The 17,620-nt window shown below is 60.2% G+C and overlaps 6 protein-coding genes across 6 annotated transcripts in view; 3 read left to right on the forward strand and 3 right to left on the reverse strand.

Moving 5' to 3' along the window:
* Nucleotides 1-317: 317 nt before the first annotated feature.
* On the reverse strand, nt 318-2,258 carry GGTG_11759 (WD repeat-containing protein). The gene is made up of 2 exons (XM_009229650.1): nt 1,575-2,258; nt 318-1,499 (listed from the first exon to the last, which is right to left on the reverse strand). The coding sequence occupies exons 1-2, from the start codon at nt 1,908-1,910 to the stop codon at nt 402-404; spliced, it is 1,434 nt and encodes a 477-aa protein (XP_009227914.1). The 5' UTR covers nt 1,911-2,258; the 3' UTR covers nt 318-401.
* A 1,598-nt stretch (nt 2,259-3,856) lies between these two features.
* Nucleotides 3,857-7,709, forward strand: GGTG_11760 (hypothetical protein). The gene is made up of 2 exons (XM_009229651.1): nt 3,857-5,347; nt 5,504-7,709. The coding sequence occupies exons 1-2, from the start codon at nt 4,903-4,905 to the stop codon at nt 7,405-7,407; spliced, it is 2,349 nt and encodes a 782-aa protein (XP_009227915.1). The 5' UTR covers nt 3,857-4,902; the 3' UTR covers nt 7,408-7,709.
* A 933-nt stretch (nt 7,710-8,642) lies between these two features.
* Nucleotides 8,643-10,344, forward strand: GGTG_11761 (hypothetical protein). Its single transcript, XM_009229652.1, has one exon. The coding sequence runs from the start codon at nt 8,823-8,825 to the stop codon at nt 10,080-10,082; it is 1,260 nt and encodes a 419-aa protein (XP_009227916.1). The 5' UTR covers nt 8,643-8,822; the 3' UTR covers nt 10,083-10,344.
* GGTG_11762 (hypothetical protein) lies at nt 9,774-12,668 on the reverse strand. Its single transcript, XM_009229653.1, has 4 exons — nt 12,047-12,668; nt 11,749-11,944; nt 11,517-11,675; nt 9,774-11,461 (listed from the first exon to the last, which is right to left on the reverse strand). Exons 1-4 carry the CDS (start codon nt 12,479-12,481, stop codon nt 10,374-10,376), a joined length of 1,878 nt encoding a protein of 625 aa, XP_009227917.1. The 5' UTR covers nt 12,482-12,668; the 3' UTR covers nt 9,774-10,373.
* Nucleotides 12,669-13,083: 415 nt separating this feature from the next.
* Nucleotides 13,084-17,180, forward strand: GGTG_11763 (hypothetical protein; the record flags this gene model as incomplete). Its single annotated transcript, XM_009229654.1, has 6 exons — nt 13,084-14,848; nt 14,916-15,134; nt 15,216-15,275; nt 15,361-15,408; nt 15,501-15,656; nt 15,733-17,180. 6 exons carry the CDS (start codon nt 13,084-13,086, stop codon nt 17,130-17,132), a joined length of 3,648 nt encoding a protein of 1,215 aa, XP_009227918.1. The 3' UTR covers nt 17,133-17,180.
* A 164-nt stretch (nt 17,181-17,344) lies between these two features.
* Nucleotides 17,345-17,620, reverse strand: part of GGTG_11764 (hypothetical protein) — a gene marked incomplete at its 3' end in the record, with an annotated part of 5,622 nt that continues 5,346 nt past the window's right edge. Inside the window, exon 3 of the mRNA XM_009229655.1 lies at nt 17,345-17,603. Within this exon, the coding sequence (XP_009227919.1) occupies nt 17,345-17,603 (259 nt within the window). The remainder of the gene's footprint in view (nt 17,604-17,620) is intronic.

Genomic DNA, 17,620 nt, shown 5'->3' on the forward strand with positions numbered 1-17,620 from the left:
TTTGACCAGGCAAACGTTGCTTGCATTTTGGCTTTAAATAGTCGCACGTGGCTCGGAAAATGTTCCGAGAACAGACCTGGCACTAGCTCGAGGTGGCGCGCAAACCATTTGCGAATCGGCCCGGGCCAACCGGGATGGAAGAGAGGCCTGTGTGGCGATAGTCTGCTTGATTCTGGCGACGGGATCAGACAAGCCAGATGATGCAGGATGCTGGTTGGTGTCTAACTTTTTCCGAACCACACACACACACACATACCCACATACACACACACCCCTCTCTAGCTCGCCTACCGCCACGACTCGTAAGGGAATAGTGTCTGCCGCGAGACCTGGTAGGGTATATTCGTCTATGGACTCGACTATCGAAATCAACAAGCAACAAAGACGGACGGGAAGCAATGTTATGACTCCGAGGCAGCCTGCTTCTGCAGCACCTGCTTGTAGAGCGCACGCTGCTCGTTGATGATCTGCAGCAGCTCCTCGTTCTGGAGCTGCAGATTCACCTCGTTCTCGCTCGGCCCCCCACCGCCACCGCCACCGCTCGTGGACTGCTGCTGCTGCTGCTGCTCGAGCGCGAGCACGGCCTGCTCGAGCGCTTCCTGTCCGAACCCCGGCGTGGCGAGCAGCCTATCGAACCTGCTGGCCTGGCGGTCGCCGCCGCCGCCGCCGCCCAGGTCGCCCTCCAGCTGCGCCGTGAAGCTGTACCCCGCGGCGGCGGCGGCGTTGGCGGCGGCGGGCTTCACGACGGCCGGGGCAACCGTCGACCTGGTGCGCGGCAGCGGCGGCACAAAGGCGACATTGCTGACGGCGGCGTTCAGGTCCGCCAGCTCCACGGGCGGCGGGCCGCTACCACCCTCGGCCGCCGTCGCGAGGCTCCACTGCAGGACCTTGCCCTTTGCGTGGCCCGACAGCAGCACGGTGCCGTCGTGGCTGACGGCCAGGCAGGCGGCGGGCCCGTAGGCGTCGAGCGGGGCCAGGCCGAAGGGGTCGGACGCGGGCACCTGGACGGCGGTGGAGGCGGCCTCGGGCGCGTGGGCGCCGAGCAAGGGCGGGTCGCCGAGGAGCTCGACCAGGTGCAGGCAGCCGTCGTCGGTGGCGACGGCGAGGGCGCGCGCGCACGGGTCGAGCGCCGCGCAGAGCGGCGCCGCGGGCAGCAGGAGCGTGCGCAGGGCCTGGCCGGTCGCGACGTCCCAGACGACGCACGTCTTGTCGCGCGCGGCCGAGACGCAAAGGGCGCCGGCGGCACCGCCCGAGGTGGGCGGGGACGACGACGTGGCTGGCTGGTCGGTCGCCAGGGCCACCACGGCCGCACGGTGGTTGGACAGGGTGCGCTCGGGCTCGTGCTCCGACGCCGGGTCCAGGGCCAGGAGCGAGGCGAGCGACCACACGTGCACGTTGGAGTCGTCGGAGCCGCTCAGCACGTGGTGCGCGGTCGTGGCCAGGCAGGTCACGGCCTGCACGTGGCAGGGGGGCGTGGAGACTAGCCTGCCCGTGCAGTACTGTTTTTTTGTTTGGTGTGTATGTGTTAGTTGGAGGTTACTAAAACAAGTTGGAACCGTAAAGCGCAAACATACCTCCCATAACATGATCCGCCCCTCCGTGGTGCCCAGGACCAAGACATCACCGGCCAGGGCCACGCAGCGGATCTTCTCGGGGAAGGGTACGTAGGCCTCCTGGTTGCCCCTCGGGCGCGAGTAGACGTGCAGGGCGGCCTTGCCGTCCTGGGCGGCGAACACGTGACTCTCGTTGACGGCCAGGCAGTTGGGCGGGGCCGAGTTCTTCTTGAAGGTGCCCTTGACCGAGTAGGCCGGGCTGAGGGTGTGGACGTAGACGCCGACGTCCTTGGCGATGCTGGTGTTGCTGGTCAGAGGGGGGCCGCAGATGGCCGAGACGAACTCCTCGGACAGCATGTCGCCTGCCCGGTTGCGCCGACGCACCGCACGTAAATCCTATCTATCCCTTGCTTTCTCAGCCAGCCCCAGACACCGTTTATCGATGTCCGTCGTTTCGGCCGTTTCAGCCGACTGTATATGTATGTACGTATGAGTATGTATGTCCCAGGCTGTTTTTCAACGCTGTCCTGCGTGAACCCCTGCCACCAACGGGCAGGTCTCGGAACGCCTCGTGGACAAGACGTTTTGTTGATCTGCTGTGGTCTGGAAGGAGTGTTGGTCAAGGGCCTCACGTGGGCGCGCGTGCTGGCGTGTTGCCGCCAGCCTCAACTTGCACAGAAGAAAATTTCCTGGCAGCCTGTGTGGGGTGTAAACACAGTGGGAATTGTGACGAATCAACTGGGTGCCTGGAGCAACATTTGTGCACACCGTAGTACTGTATGAACACTGTACCACTCCCTGTGCTCTGTGCTCGGTTCGCGTCGACTTTCGACTCGGACAGGAAGAACTCAGTGGAAGCGACACCGAAAACAAGCAAGCAGTGAATGCGCCAAACCCACCACCATCAGCCGTCCATCTCGCCCTCCGTCATCATCTGCCAGGCCGTGCAAAGTCTCGCCGATCAATGGCACTATTGGGGTCTTGGCTCGCGTGGAAAGCAAGGGCGAACGCCTCGTGGGCATCGACCAAGGTGTTCCAAGACCTGCAGCTGCGAGGTTGGTTTGGCGCATTTGACGCGTCGGGTCAGAGGGCTGCCTCGAGTTGCGTCGACCTGCGCTGTCAGACCTTGACGGCTAGGCTTTCAAGACAAGGAGGCACACCATCCTTTGCTTCCTGTCGGATGATCTACCCAAGGGTCGAGGCTGGATCGAGGGAGAGTCTCGCCTCGCCAAGCCGCTGTCCCATCACAACCTCGGGGAATGGCTCAAAGAGCGGCGCGCGCGCACAGAGCTCCAAGATCGTCAAGCCGCATGCAATATTTCATCCCTTGCTTTTTGTCTTCTCTTCTCTTTTCTTTTTTTCTTTCCCACCCTGGCAATCAAGGTCCACTCTTCTCTCCCTGTATTGCTCTCCATATCCCGCACTACCGTCCGCTAGCGCTGTTTGGCCTTTCGTCCTGTGGCAACCCTGAGCTCGAGCCTCCTCCTCCCGAGTGGCGCGACCATCCTCCGCTGCCTTCTCGGTCTGATTTGGCAGGGTCCGCTCCAGCACTGATGTTTCGAGTGAACACTTCGAGTGAACACCCGCGTGCCAGTCGCACCGATGGCCTTCCCGAGAGCTTGGCTTACTCTTTCTCCTTTTCCGCACATGGGCCCTCCATCCTTGTGACCTTGTTGCCCGCTGCAGTGCAGCCATGTACGTGCAGCAGCACCATGTCAGGCCCAAGGGGAAAACGAGAAGACAGTCCACAATGCTCCCAGGCAGCGTCGCACGTCGCACATTGCAGTACCCTCTCGCTGCGGCTATCCGTCCGTCGCCCGCCCTCGACAGCGCCCGCGGGCCCATCTACCTCACTCAGGTTTTCCGCTGCCGAGTTTCGGGTCATGCTGGACTCCACCACCTCCCTGCACACGTTTGGCTCTGCGCGAAAAGAAAAGAAAGACGCAGGGGGTCGGTGGCTGCCCGGCGTTGTACAGACGCAGCTCGAGCCCAGAAATGATCCCATCGCGATCCGGAGAAGCTACCATGTCTATAGCACATGGTTTCCTGGGGAGCACTGCCGGCCACGTAGTACTTGGCCTACCGCTGTCGTATGGTGCGGGAAGTGGTTCGCCTGCTTTCCCGCCGTCAAACAGAGACGGGCGCCTGTTTGCCCGCCACTAGGCCAGTGCGTCCCCTTCTCGACCTCCCTCCCAGGCATTGCTAGCGCCCGCCGTCACCCTCTCAACGTTTTGTCTGCCGGGTTCTGGCGTCAGCTTTTAGCTGCAGCCTATGACCGGCAGACAGCCACGCCAAGTGGGCTAAACCAACCGGCAGTGCTTCGGGACTTGCTTTTCGATTTGAAGCGTTTTTGATTTTTGCTGTCCACCAATGTTTTAGCTCCTGTTTTCATTCCTTTTTCTCTCGTTTCCTTTTTTTTTCATGTTTTATTTATTTATTTTATTTACCCCCTCCCCTCCTGCGTCCGCCCATAGCGTCCAGCTCTGGGCTGTGCGACGTTGTCTCGGCCAGCCGACGCCGCGCATCCCTTGGACTGATTCGCGAATCGACTGCGATTAGGGCGGTGCCCCCCCGAAGCTGGAGTGATCGAGTCGTTGCAGGTAGTGGAGGTCAAAGCAGAGCACAGCTGTGCTGCTTGTGGTTGTGCCTGTGTATTTTTGGCGTCCTGTGGCTGCTAGCGTGAGGGATATGGACGCCATCGCGTTGCTTGCTTGGGCTTGGCAGCTCGTTGCGCGCTGCAACCATCACGACCCCCTGCCTTGCACCCCATTCCCGTCTCGGGCAGGCCACCACCCGGAGAATTTGTGAAGGCCAGTATAAAGTCTAAATGCCGCCCTTGCCTCCCATAGCGGCACATGGCTCTTTCCCGCCGACCTCGTTCCTTCTCAATGCCCCTGTGCTTGTCCCTCCTGCCTGCACTTATATTTACTGGTACAACGTACCTACTCAGCGTTCGCATCAGGACCCCTACATATCGAGTTGCCCGCTGGCCTGAGTTCCTGGCTTTTCCTGGCCGGCGCCCTAGTTGCACAAGAGCTTCCTACTTGTGCGAGGCGCGGCAGGGATCCGTGTTTATATTGACCTCGCATCGTGCGCCCACTCATCCAGCAGAGTAGCAAGAAGCGGCATGTCTGCGTGTGACGTGAGCTACGCGTGATAGTGGGAACAACACGAAGGGAAAGCTAGAGGGTCGAGGGATGTGCACAGCGTCCGGTCTAGGTCCCCAGCCGCTGGCGTTTGCTCCACAGCCGTTGCTGGACTGTCCCCAGCCGATTAAATCCAGCCCGTTCCGCACATCGTCTCGTGCGTCCACCTCTGCCGGTGGAAGCCAGAGCAGTGCCTCAACGATATGGGGTGCAACTTTCCCGAAATTCTTGCATGGGACCTCGAGAAATCCGAAGCCATCTTCACCTTCAGGCACATGACATCGGGCACTCCAAGCTCGGCAGTAGCCGCCGTCGACCGGGATCTTCACTACAACCTCCACGACATGACGCCGAGTTCAGACGAGCCCTCTTCTCCCTGCAGGCCGCGTGACCTTAAAAGGGTGCGTTCCTCACGGGGACTCCGAGACCTCGCCGAGGAGAGCGAGCCCGAGTTGCCACCGCCGCCCCTGTCTCCCACAGCGCTGGGGAAGCGGCCACAACTGCCGCAGCTACTACAACAGCAAGAACGCCCACGACCCCGCTTGGCCCTTGTGGCCCAAGCCGACCGCCGGCCTTTTGTGGACGATGCTGAGGACGCGGTCGTGTTGCCCTGGCTGTCAGAACATGGCCCTGGCAGTTCCTCCAGCAGTGAGTCTTCACCGTCGTCGTTCGAAATGGAGCCCATCCCGGTGCGGCGGCGCCACCGATCGGTTACGACGGCCGCCACCTCGGTGACGTCCGGCAGGCGCTCCTCCACCACCTCGTACCCGCAGGGGCTGACGTCGCCGGGACATGGCCCTGCAGAGAGCTGGGTAGACCTGGAGCCCGATTTTCCCGACACCCAAGGGAGAGACTCTAGCTTTGGCACCCATGTCGGCCCTGTTGGCCACGCCTACACGCCCACTCACGCTCCCGAACCCGCCCCGTCAATCTCCGACGTGGCGTCGCTGGTCCAGGGTGGCCTATCGGTCCCTCGCCGTCGATCGTCCCTCCGCCATGGCCGCTCGCCAAAGCCGCTTGAAGACTATCATTTCATCACGGATGGCGCCACGAGGCCATCTCTCGACTTTGCCAGGAGCGAAACACCTCGCTCCCCCTTGTCTGCCACATTCAACGACAGATCACACTACACCATCGCTCTTCGCCCTAGGAATGGTGGCCAACAAGTAGATGACCAGCTGTCTTCTGTGTATAACTCGGGGAGCCTGCCGGCCTCTGACTCTGGCGACGGCGAGAAACGCTCAGGTGAATACCGTGGCAGCTCCGAGGCTAGTCGCAAGACGGGCAGCAAGAGCCCCAAGGCCGTGCGGTGGGACGGCCCCGCCGACGCCGACGTCAGCCTAGACCCCACCGTTGGAATGGCCTTTGCCTCGCCGCTCCGCTCGGCCCCAGACATGGGAGCGCCGGCACCGCCTATCCCTCTGCCCCCCGATGTCATTGAGACGCTGATGGTGTCGACGGCGTGCTTCCCAGAGACGATGCTCCTTTGCTCGAGCCTCTCGATCGAGACCATCAGGGCCTATTCACGAAAGTTACGGCGACTCAATTCTCCCGAAAACGCAGAGGCCCGCTCGCTTTTATTGGCAACCCCGAGCCTCTCGTCTGCCTCGCTCCCGACATGTACGCAGTCGCCAACATGGCCTCACAAACGATGGCGACTGGCAAACATCCTGCCCAGAAAGTCGTCGGTGAGCCTGGGCTCCCACCACGAGGGCTCATCATTCCAGTTCCGCCACGACCGTCACGGGCAGCATCACCATGCACTCCGTGGTGACCTCCCCACAAACAAGAAGCCGGCAAGGACTCACTATCAGGGCTCGCTTGTCTGCCCGGACTTTGCTCGTTTCAGGACAGTCTTCCCAGGGGCCGCCGACTACCTCTGCGACGCGCTTTACGCCCACATAGTAGCGTACAACTACATCGTACTGCTTTGCGATGCCGCTGCGGCTGCCGCATTAGCAAACATGGCATCCGCCCCAGACCAATATCCCCGCCCTTCCTTCTCCAGCAGCCCGTCCTCCCCCTTGCGCCGCGGGAGCGCTACTAGCAGTAGCAGCAGTGGTGGCGGCGGCAACGACGAGAGCAACCGCAGGATACCCAAGAAGGCGGCGCATCTCCTTGGTCTTCAGCAGGGCGCGGCCGGGTCGACCGCTACCCCAGGGAGGCCAGGCACGGCGACCTCGGCGCCGCCCGGCACGGGGACGGCTACCCAGGCGTCCATCGTCCGGGTCCACGCCACCGAGCTAGGCATAGTGGACCTGGGCGGGACGGCCAGCGGCGCTGCCAGCATCGCGAGCGGCCGCCACCGCCGGACACTGACCATGGGCAGCGGCAGAGTGGGGAACAGGCTGACATCCAAGCGCCGCGGGCGCGATGGGTCCATAGCCTCGGCGCCGCCGCCGTCCCGAGGCGGTGCTGTCCCAAACGGCGGCGGTGGCTACAGTAACAAGGCGCAGAACGGGCCCGAGTCGGAGGCTTCGCTCCGCAGCCTCCGGGACGCGCTGGGGCGGTGCGTGGTCAATCTCATCACGACGATCAAGCTGACCACGGAGGGCTCCGCCCCGACCCCGGTGGCGGCCGGGTCGGGAGCAGGGAGCGGAGGCAGCAGCATTCGGGGAACGGGAGGCACGATGAGGTATGACGGCGTCGATCCCTGGCTCGTCCGCGCGCTGTGCGAGATGGTCCGGTGCTGCGAGGATGTCGGTTGAGTTGCCGCTTTCCTTTGGGCCCCTCATCCGCCTCAACTGGTCTGGAACCGTCTTTTCTTGTTGCTACCTTTCACACTCGCGTGCAACTTTGTGTTATTGGGGTTTTTTTTTTAATGAGGACGTCCGTCGCTTAATGCTGTTCGTTTTCTCTCTAGCCATGCCGTATATGGCTCTCACCCTTGTTGGAAAATATCATGAGATTACATGCCTTGATTCTTTTGTACGTCGTGTCGTTCCTTACCCCCATCCGACACCTAAGCGCACCTAAGCGCCATTTTTGCGTGGTGATATCAACTTTTGTCCTCCCACCCTTTGCGAAAGATCAGCACAGCAGAAAATCATGGCGATGCCCCTGCATGAGCGAAACAAGATAGCACACACACCTCGGCGGCGCAAGCCTACAGCTTTCGTTCAACCCGGTGCCCTGTCTACACCCAACACACCAGTCATGCCAACCTGCCACAACCCCGGCATCTGCCCCGTTGGTGTATTTCCACGCTCGGCAGTTGGCGGGCGCGCTACTGGGGTGCATCTTCTTCCCCCCTCCTAGGCTAACAGGTGGCGCAACAAGAGCCTAGTAGTATGACCGTGGCGCGGGATGGTGCGGGGGGAGAGGAGCCCAGAGCATGTGGTGCTTCCCGTGATTTCAGCAAGCCCGGGCGCGGGATACGTCTCGGATCGCCCCACGAGTGAGGGTATATCGCGGATATCTGAGGGGGGTGGTCTTCCCTTGCCATGTCCTGCTGTCGATCCGTCTCTTTTTATTCTGGACATTCCTATCTTCGGGTACACCCATCATTTCGTCACTATATGTGGTTTCCTGCCCACGGTCCCGTTCCATAACCCATCTCGCCCACCATGACAAAAAACCCACCCAACAATCAGTATCGTCGTATCGTCATTGCTTTTTTTTTTCTCGCCTTGCGCCAACACCACCCTCCCAGTTCAGGTTCCAATCCCGGCCAAAAAAGCCACAGCACGAATTGGGGTTCTGGCCACTGAGAGCCGCGCGATCTATGAGGGCCAAGCGCCAAGCTACCTCAGCGCTACTACCTTGGGCTTGGTTGATACCCTAGCAGAAGACCCTAAAATATTAGCTGGCGTCTTTTCGTTGGCCATCAGCCGCATGCAGCGATGACTGACAGGCTCGCAACAGCCGTAGCGGCCGTGGTCGGACTGTTTGACCGACAATTCGATGGGATTTGCCAACGCGCAGGTGCGGCTGAGCCAACAATGCTGGACTTAATATTTGTGTCCGCCTCCCATCTGTTTCCCTGCACATTCTGCAAAGTTGGGAGAGGGTGAAGGACATCAGGGCTTCTTGGGGGGAAAAAAGGGATCTAAGCAGCTAGGCCGACAAATATCCATATCGACTACAAGGACACCACAGCCTCGACCCAGGCACAGACCCGACAATGGCGGCCCTCGCCCCCGAACACACACACCGCCTCGTCGAGGAGATCCTGCAGTCCCCGCCCGTCGACGTCAACACGCCCTACGATCCCTCCACCCTCGCGGGCAGCACCATCCTGATCACGGGCGGCGCGTCGGGCATCGGGGCGGCGCTGGCGCGGCGCTGGGCGCGGCTCGGCGCCTTTGTCGCCATCGGCGACCTCGACGCCGTGGCCGGCGAGGCCCTCGTCGCGGAACTCCGGACCTCGGCCGGCGGCGATGATAACCAGCAGCAGCAGCAGCAGCACCGGCACTTTTTCCAGCGCTGCGACGTGACCGACTGGCAAAGCCAGGTCGCGCTCTTCCGGGCCGCGGCGCGCGCCAGCCCCACGGGCGGCATCGACGCCGTGGTGCCGGCGGCCGGCATCGCCGAGCTGACGTCGACGGCGTCGGGGCGCGGGTTCGAGAACCCATCCCCAGCGCTTGGCGGCGACGACGATGACGACGGCGCACCTGCTGCACCCCCACCGCCGCCGTCGCTGGCCGTCGTCGACGTCAACCTCACGGGCGTGCTGTACTCTGTACACCTGGCGCTGTACTGGCTGGCCCGCAACAACAAAAACAACAACAACAGCGACGGGGACCGCGACAACCGCGACCGGCACATCCTGCTCATCGGGTCCGCCTCGGGCGTGTTCCCGCTCCCGGGCCAGCCGCTCTACTGCGCGGCCAAGCACGCACTGACGGGCCTGTTCCGGACCCTCCGCTGCACCGCGTGGCGGCACGGCGACGGCGTGCGCGTCAACATGCTCTGCCCTTACTTCATCGACACGCCGCTGATCCCCGCGGGCGGCATGTCGCTGCTCGCGGGCGCGGGCATGGCGTCGCTGCCCGACGTCGTCGAGGCCGCCACGCGCCTGGCCGCCGACCGCGCCGTCCGGGGCCGCGCCCTCGTCGTCGGCCCGCGCATAAAGGTGCTGGACGGCGGCGAGGCCGTCGAGTACGTGGACGGCGACGGCGACGGCGACGAAGCGGACGGGCGGCGGGGCGGGTATATTAGGCAGAACGGAGGAGGAGGAGCGGGAGGAGGGCAGGCAGTGTGGGAGTGCTACGCGCACGACTACGACAGTGTCGAGGCGTTTGTGTGGCGGTACACGCGCCTGCTCAACACCATCGAGCGCATCAGGGGGTGGACCGGCTGGGTCAGGGATATGGTTTATATACTGTTCTACAGGAACAATCCGAAGAGGAAGGGCGGGAATGACGCGAAAAAGCAGAGGTGAGGGTTTGCGCCCTGAGCCTGGGGGGAACGGGAAATCATCGAGGTAGGGAGTAGGGGGCGGGTGCGAGTAATGTTACGGCGCTGCGGGTATTTGCGAATAGCGTAGCGGAGCACTACTCGTAGCAAAGGAAAATTAAGAAGAAGTTGATTTAGGGGACTGGAGGAAGAGAAAGGTTTTGGTTTGGGAAGGAATGGGCTGCTGGTGTTTGTAAAGGGGACGGAGATGATCCGGACCGCTAGGCGAGAGAATTGACCATTTTCCGCTATATTGAAAAGTGATCCCCACGTCGATTTATGGACGAGTTGACACCCCGATGTCTCCAAACCGCCTCGCGAGTACCTGGTTGCTAAAGTTCTGCCCCGTAGCTGGGATGGCGTTGTGCGACATGGTCAGGATATGTTCAGGCGGAAACATGGACCGGACCGCCCGCGTCGGCGCGGGGCTCGTGATGAGCAGCTTGAAGATGCAGCCTCCTAGCGACTGCAAGGGATCCATCCGTGCCATGCAAAGCAAAAGTTCCAAGACCTGCTCAGTCTCAGCCCGAAATTGGTCCCTCTCGTAGTACATGATCCCATCTATGACGCAAAACAGTGTCGTGAAGGGCGCTGCGCCGCCGCCGCCGCCGCCGCCACTGCCCCCGAGGAGGCTAACGAGACGTAGGAAAAGTTGGCCTAGTTGAGCGATGTCCCCAGACATCATTTGGTCGGGGTCAAGGGTGCTGTCAAAGTCTATGGGGATGCCCGGCCCGCGTCGCTGCGCCAGGATGCCGAAGACCTGTGCGACGAGGCATCGGAGCATGCCAAGGCCGCCAGCTGTAGGCTCGCTGGGGGACGAGTGACGGCCGCAGAAAAAAAAGACCGCCGACAAGTTCGCGGCCGGGGGCAGCGCCGCGATGGTCTGGACAAAATTGGCGCAAAAAAGCGTGACTCCAGACACGTGCAGCTGTTGACCCTGGACCTGGAGGTCTCCGTGCACCAGCAGCTCAGCTGAGGACGGGTGCGTCATCCACATCTGGAAGAGAAACTGCGCCACCAGCTGGCCGGCGCGCTGGCAGTCCGTCTTCGGCAGCCGGTGCTGGATGCTGAGGACGTACTCCATGTCATTCTTCTCCACGCCATCGGGGAGTGGGGGATGGCGCATGATTATATCATCCCTTTCGTACGCCATGCGCTGTGGAGGATGGACTATAATGGCGGGGCTGGCCGCTCGAATCTGCTCTTGTATCTGGATGCCAAGCATGTCTATGCGAGAGTTGATCTTGGCATTGTACTGGCCCAAAAGCTCCACGAGAAAATTTGTACACTCGGCCGCGATCTTCTCGGTGCTTTGTACGCTCTCCCGATGGTAGGCATATGCCGTCGCGCTCTGCTTCGCAAACTCTGCGTGGAGGAACGTCAGCAATAGTTATCTTCTTCGGTCACGCACACAACTTGCCTTGGTGCACTACATCGTGTGTTTGTTTGTCCATGTGCATATGTGAGTTGCGTGCTTGGTGGATAAGCTGCTGGCTGCTGGCCTTGATCTGTTCCAGGCTGACGACAAGATCTCTCTGATACTCGTCGCCAGACACGGCAGCCGACGCTCCGCGGGAGACTAGGTAGTTCTAGAAGTCAGAAATTCTGCTCCTCACAGCTCATGGCAGGCGAGAGGAAAGTGGCCGGCACACCTTGACTTCGGATGTAGTAACCAATCAGATTCTCCACGCCGTGAAAGGTCGCTGCGACCAGATGCACGGATGCCTTGAAGATATTCACATCGCCGAGGAACATGTTAAGGTAGGTTTCGACGTCTCCGAGGCTCTGCTCCAAGTCCTCCAGGCTCTGAGCTAGCTTGTGCCGCAACGTGCTTGTGGTTTTTGCTACCTGTGACACCGTCCAAGAGGCACCCCGTTCTGTTTATTAGCTCATTCCGTCTCTGCTTCTAACCACTCCACTCCGACATAATCAGCAGCACGGAGCCTTCACCTTCAGCAGGACCTTGACCAGTGCCAGAACAGGGGACGAGTAATCGAACTCTGGGACAAATGCTACCGCCCCCTGCGCGTAAAACGCGTTGTCTGCCACCTTTCTTGTGGCCTTTTTGATCACGCCTAAAACCCCAGTGGTGTCATTGAACCTATCTTGTGCCTGGTTGATCTTGGCATTGATCTCGCCCCACGATTCAAGCTGACGGATGCTAAACCCAGATTCGAACCGGTCCTTCGGCTCAACCGGATGCTGAGTCTTGAGGGACTCCATGGCTCCTGTGAATATCTGGCTCCAGAATGTCAGTTCATCCATCACTGGGACCTCGGGGCGCGGAAGTGGTGGACATGGCGACGACGGTTGAGTATGCGCGAGATTCGGACCAGAGGGCACAAAACGCTTGGCTGCCACACCGTGGTCTGTCTGTTGATACATCGCTTGTAGCGCGGGGTGATAGCACGGTAGCCTGTGGTCCACGACGTCGACGGCTGCTAGCTAGAGGCTCGTAAAAGTGAAAGTTTCGGTCGGCGGCGACTGTGCTTTGGACATTGTGTGTGTCCTTGGTCGAGCCTTCCCAAAGTGTGGAGAGTAAGGGAATCCGTAAGGGAAATTCCAATGGACGAAGATACCGACTTCCATAAAGAGGTGCCCGATGGGAATTACTCCTTATCATTGGGCAAATCGTGTGCATGCACAAACGCCCAACTACAGCCAAGGCAACAAATCAGCTAGCTGCCCGCCTGGTATTCGTGGCGCCGCGCCACAGAAGGTGGGAGGGTCAGTTGGGCAAAACTAGGGAGAAACCTGGCTTGGCTGTTGAACTCAGCCCCTTCAACAATCCATTCCTCGTCACACACACGGCCACTCTTTATTCCATTGAGCACCTCCATCGCGCCCGCTGCCCCTGTACTCCCCTCGTTACTTTTTTTGGCCGCCCTTCTCGGACACAGCTCTCTAAATCCTAGACACTCCGCAGTGCTTACTCGTGACAGCTTTATCGCACTCCTCCCTGCCCACCACCCTCATATGGCAGCACGATGAACGTGGCAACTTCATCGGAGGAGACCACGAAGAAAAGCTCCCGGAGACTGAAAGATCGTCTGACCCTGAAACACTGGACATCAAGCTCTGGAGGAAAGACCCACGAGCCAGCAGAAGGTGCGCGAGACGCCAAAGCCACGAGTCCACGGGATGCTGCCAGGGATGGTGACATGCCACCCGAGACCGATTCAACCGCCTGCAACCCCACCGCCGTGACTGGAAAGAGCGAGCTACGGGATGCCGACGCCACAGGTCAACAAGACGCCCCTGACGACAAGCCCGCTCGGGTCAAAGGCGAGGAAAATGCCTCCGGGCCCGCCCATGCACCCGACGCGAGCGAGCCGTGTGGCTTCGACGCCGCAAATGAACCAGAGAAGACTGGAGATAGCGAGGCGCTCGCCGAGTCTGATTCAAGCACTTCCGATTCCGGCTCCAAAACCAAGGAGGATGAGCCACAAGATGACATTGTGACGACAATTGGCCATCATTGGACGGAATGGGTCGAGTTTCGGCGTGCATTTCACCTCCGCCACAGGTTTGTCGTCCATCTACTTGTTGGTGACCCGGTTCCGGAGCAGACAGCCAAGGTCGGGAGCAAGACAATTTCGTTGGACTACGAACAGCCCGAGACCCCGCTCTGGGACAACTCCTCTGAGATTAAGCGTCCCTCGCCACGTCCATCCTTCCAGCAGCAACTTCCAGCGAGGGTGCGGATAAGTTCTCCATTCTTCATGAAGGTTTGCGGATACTCCAACCGCCCCAGTCATCGCCTCCTCTACCGGCCATACCTCGCCCTGATCTGGAGATCTTCTCGCATCTTGAACCGGATCAACCACTTGAAGAGCCAAGACAGGCTTTCTGGGCAGGCTCACACTGAGGCGACCCTCATGGAGGAACTCAAGGAGCTCCAGTGCATCTACGACCTCATCGAGAAAGTAATCCTGGAAAGAAGAGCGTACCTGCGCGATGAATCTGCAGGATCAATGCCGATAGCCTACAGCGACTTACCGTACCTCTTCGAGCCGGGCGACTTTGTCGTCAGCAAAGACGAGAAGCAAGCATATCGTGTGCTCTGGGTCAAAACCACCAGCCCTCATCACAATATCTCAGAAGAAGCGGACGATGCAGATACTTTATGGCAGGCCAGCATTTCTTACCTCATCACCCTGGTCCACATCGGGACCGACGGCGTTATCGTCGGGCCAGTGACATCAGAATTCTCACCTCGCTTTTTCGAGGGCCTGGTCGACGTCACCACCCTAGATTACTACCCACTTCGGGCCGCCAAAACTCATGGGCTCCGTCAGGAACTCCTGAGAGTTGGCAGGCTCTTTCTCGACCTGCTAGATGTGAAGCACATGCACTTCACAGGTCTCACTGTCGATGAACAGCACGAGAGTGACTGCCAAGTCGTCATAGACGGTGAGGCGGCGTTCTCTAGTCAAGGAGCTCACCAGGAGTCACGGCCTCGCTTAAAAAGCCCTCCAGGACACAGCCTGGTGAAACTAGACTCCCTACGAGCGTGCAATATGTTCTGTTGCAGGTGGGAACTCAGTTGGAACGACCGTCATACCGAATCGTGCCGTAACCAGGAGTTTAGGGATTCTCTCGTCTCCAAATCATCCCCGGAATCACTTGGACTCACCGTCAAATGCCACCCATTCCGCGAGATACTCGAAAACAAGGGCAAAGTCTGCGAAGAAGAGCTGATCATAATGTCCGACAAAGTGTTTGGATTTCTCCTTGAGAGCCGGAGATGGGGTAAGTATCCTGTATTGCGCCATCGCGATTATACTGGCTGAATGCTTACAAAGGTCCTCGCGTGCAGCCACCCTCTCAGTACGGGATCTCTCAGAGGCGTACATCCAAGAGCAGCAGATTCCAACCGCCCCAAACGCCGACAGTCCAATCCCGCTTGGTAAATCTTTCGATCAGCTGGTGCTCCCGGAAGGGCACAAGGAGCTCGTGAAGTCTCTGATTTCGCAACACTTCCGTGACAAAAGGGCAGATCGCAAGCATGAGCAGACAGATATTGTACGAGGCAAAGGTACGCAAACCGTAATAAGTTGACCAAGATAAGGTTCGATAGCCGAGGCAACCGGAACAATCGGCTAACATACAAGTAAAGGCAAGGGTCTTGTGATGCTACTGCATGGGGCACCAGGGGTGGGAAAAACCACCACTGCAGGTATAAAGCCCGCCCTAAGAACTAACGAGATTGTTTCCGGAGTGTTTTTGTATCAAGACTCGAGACTGAGTTTTCATTTTTAAAGAGGTGGTGGCGGAGTACTTTAAAAAGCCACTCTTTCACATCACATGCGGTAATTAAGCGCCAGTAACTTTGAGTGCACTTATCAAGAGACTCGAGTCCAGGAATGAGCAGCTAACTGCCTATTGAAAATTGGGCCTCTAGGTGACCTTGGGACCTCGCCAAAGGACGTGGAAGAAGCCTTGGTGCAGAACTTCAAGCTCGCCAACAAGTGGGGATGCATCCTGTTGTTGGATGAGGCCGAGGTCTTCCTCGCTACGAGGACACCCAACGATCACATCAGAAATGGACTCGTTGCAGGTACTATGGGATACCCTAATAAGCCATGCATGTTGCGATATTTTAGTTCGCTCCAACTAATTACGCCTGCTTGTAGTGTTCCTACGCACCCTCGAGTATTACGCCGGCGTCCTGTTTATCACCAGCAACCGCGTCGGGGATTTTGACGAAGCTGTCATATCCCGCATCCACATGAGCCTCTTCTATCCGCCACTCACACTGTATTCCTCGCTACAAGTGCTCGAGCTAAATCTGAAACGGGCGCGAAACCGATTCACAAGGCAGAAAAGGAGGCTAGTTGTCGAGCATGACCAGGTGAAGGACTTTATCGCCGAGTACTGGATCAACAACCCCGGGGCGCGCTGGAACGGCCGCCAGATTCGCAACGCGTGCCAGACCGCCATCGCGCTGGCCGAGTACGAGGCGCGGGGCGTCGGCGGCAGCGGCCACGACGTCGCCGACGTCGACGCCGAGGATGAGGCCCTGGACGTTGTGAACCTGAGCGTCAGGCACTTTGAGAAGGTCGCAAAAGAGTACTACGGATTCATGGAATACTACAGAAACGTGTACGGCGTCGACCTGGACACCCGCGCCAGCGAGCTCGGCATCAGGGCCAGGGTCGGGTCGCTGGTCGACGGCGGCGGCGTTAGGGCCCGCCACCCTGGAACGACCACGGCTCCGCCGGTGCCTCAGGGAGCCCCCACCTGGGCGCTCTGGACTGCAGGAGCGGCTGCTACCGCGCGTATCCCTGGCGCGCAGGGGGGCGGCTCCTCAACGATGTCGGCGGCTGGCCAGCAGCAGCAGCAGCAGCAACAACAACAGCAGCAGCGGCCCCAGGCACACGACGGGAGCAACCTCGGCCCGGCGGCGCCGCAGCAGGCCTACGGGAACCAGGCGCGGTTCGGCGGGTCGCAGGCCGGCACGAGCCCGAATGCAAGCACATTTGGCACGGGTGTCCGCGACGATGGCATGGCGCCGGCGACCCAGGAGCAGCATCCGGTCTTTGCGGCGCCAGCGTCGCCAGGGGCCATAATGCCGCTGCAAGCTGCGACTCCTTCGCCGATATTTTACCAATACCCGCAGCACCAGCCGCCCCAGCAGTACCTGCAGCCCCAGCAGTACCTGCAGCCCCAGCAGTACCTGCAGCCCCAGACGCTCCAGCAGCACCAGCAGCACCAGCCACCCCAGCAGCCTCATCAGTACCAACACTACCAAGCGGCCTCGGGAGCACCGCCAGGGGCCTCAATGCCCATCGGCGGCCACCCGTCGCCTGGACCATCACCCGAAGCGGGTGCAGCTGGGGCAGCTGGCATGCAGGGGATGATGCCCGGATCCGGGTCGCTGGGATACTCCACGGAGAGGATGGGAACGCAGGGAGGGGCAGCAGGGTTTGGAGGAGGCACCTATGTCGGGACCGCAGGGTTTTACCAGCCAGGCACGTTCGGTCCAGATCCTCGTACCGCCTGGAACGCCAGCGCCAGTGCCCAGATGCGATAAACAAAGGTTGCCCTCTCAAGCCGGTTTAATTCAGCAGGCACACTGGATGAGTAGGGATTGTAGAAGTTCTTTTCACGCAGCGGCTTGATAATAAAGTTACCTCATCCAAAGCCCTTTTTCAGACCTGACAGGCAGATCCAACAAGGACGCACATATCAAAACAACACCATCAAAGGTACAAACCGCCCCCACATACAAAAGCAACACACAACTCACGCCCCCTTCTTGGGCGGCACCACCCCGGACCGCTGCCTCAGGATCGACGGGCGGCCCAGGTCCCCAACCTGCCTCTTGAGTCGGCTCAGGTGCGCCGCCGCCACCGACGGGTGGCCCAGCAGCCTCGACGGCCCACCGCCGTCGGCCGTCGGGGAGAGGCTTCCGGGCCCGCCGTCCAGCGACATGCGCGCACCCGGCGGGCCCGACGACGGCGCCGACGGCTGCGGGTGCGGCCCGAACGCCGGGCCCGCCGAGCTGGCCGACGGCAGGTG

The sequence above is a fragment of the Gaeumannomyces tritici genome (genome assembly GCF_000145635.1).
Source record: "Gaeumannomyces tritici R3-111a-1 unplaced genomic scaffold supercont2.7, whole genome shotgun sequence".
NCBI classification, from domain to species: Eukaryota; Fungi; Ascomycota; class Sordariomycetes; order Magnaporthales; family Magnaporthaceae; genus Gaeumannomyces; species Gaeumannomyces tritici.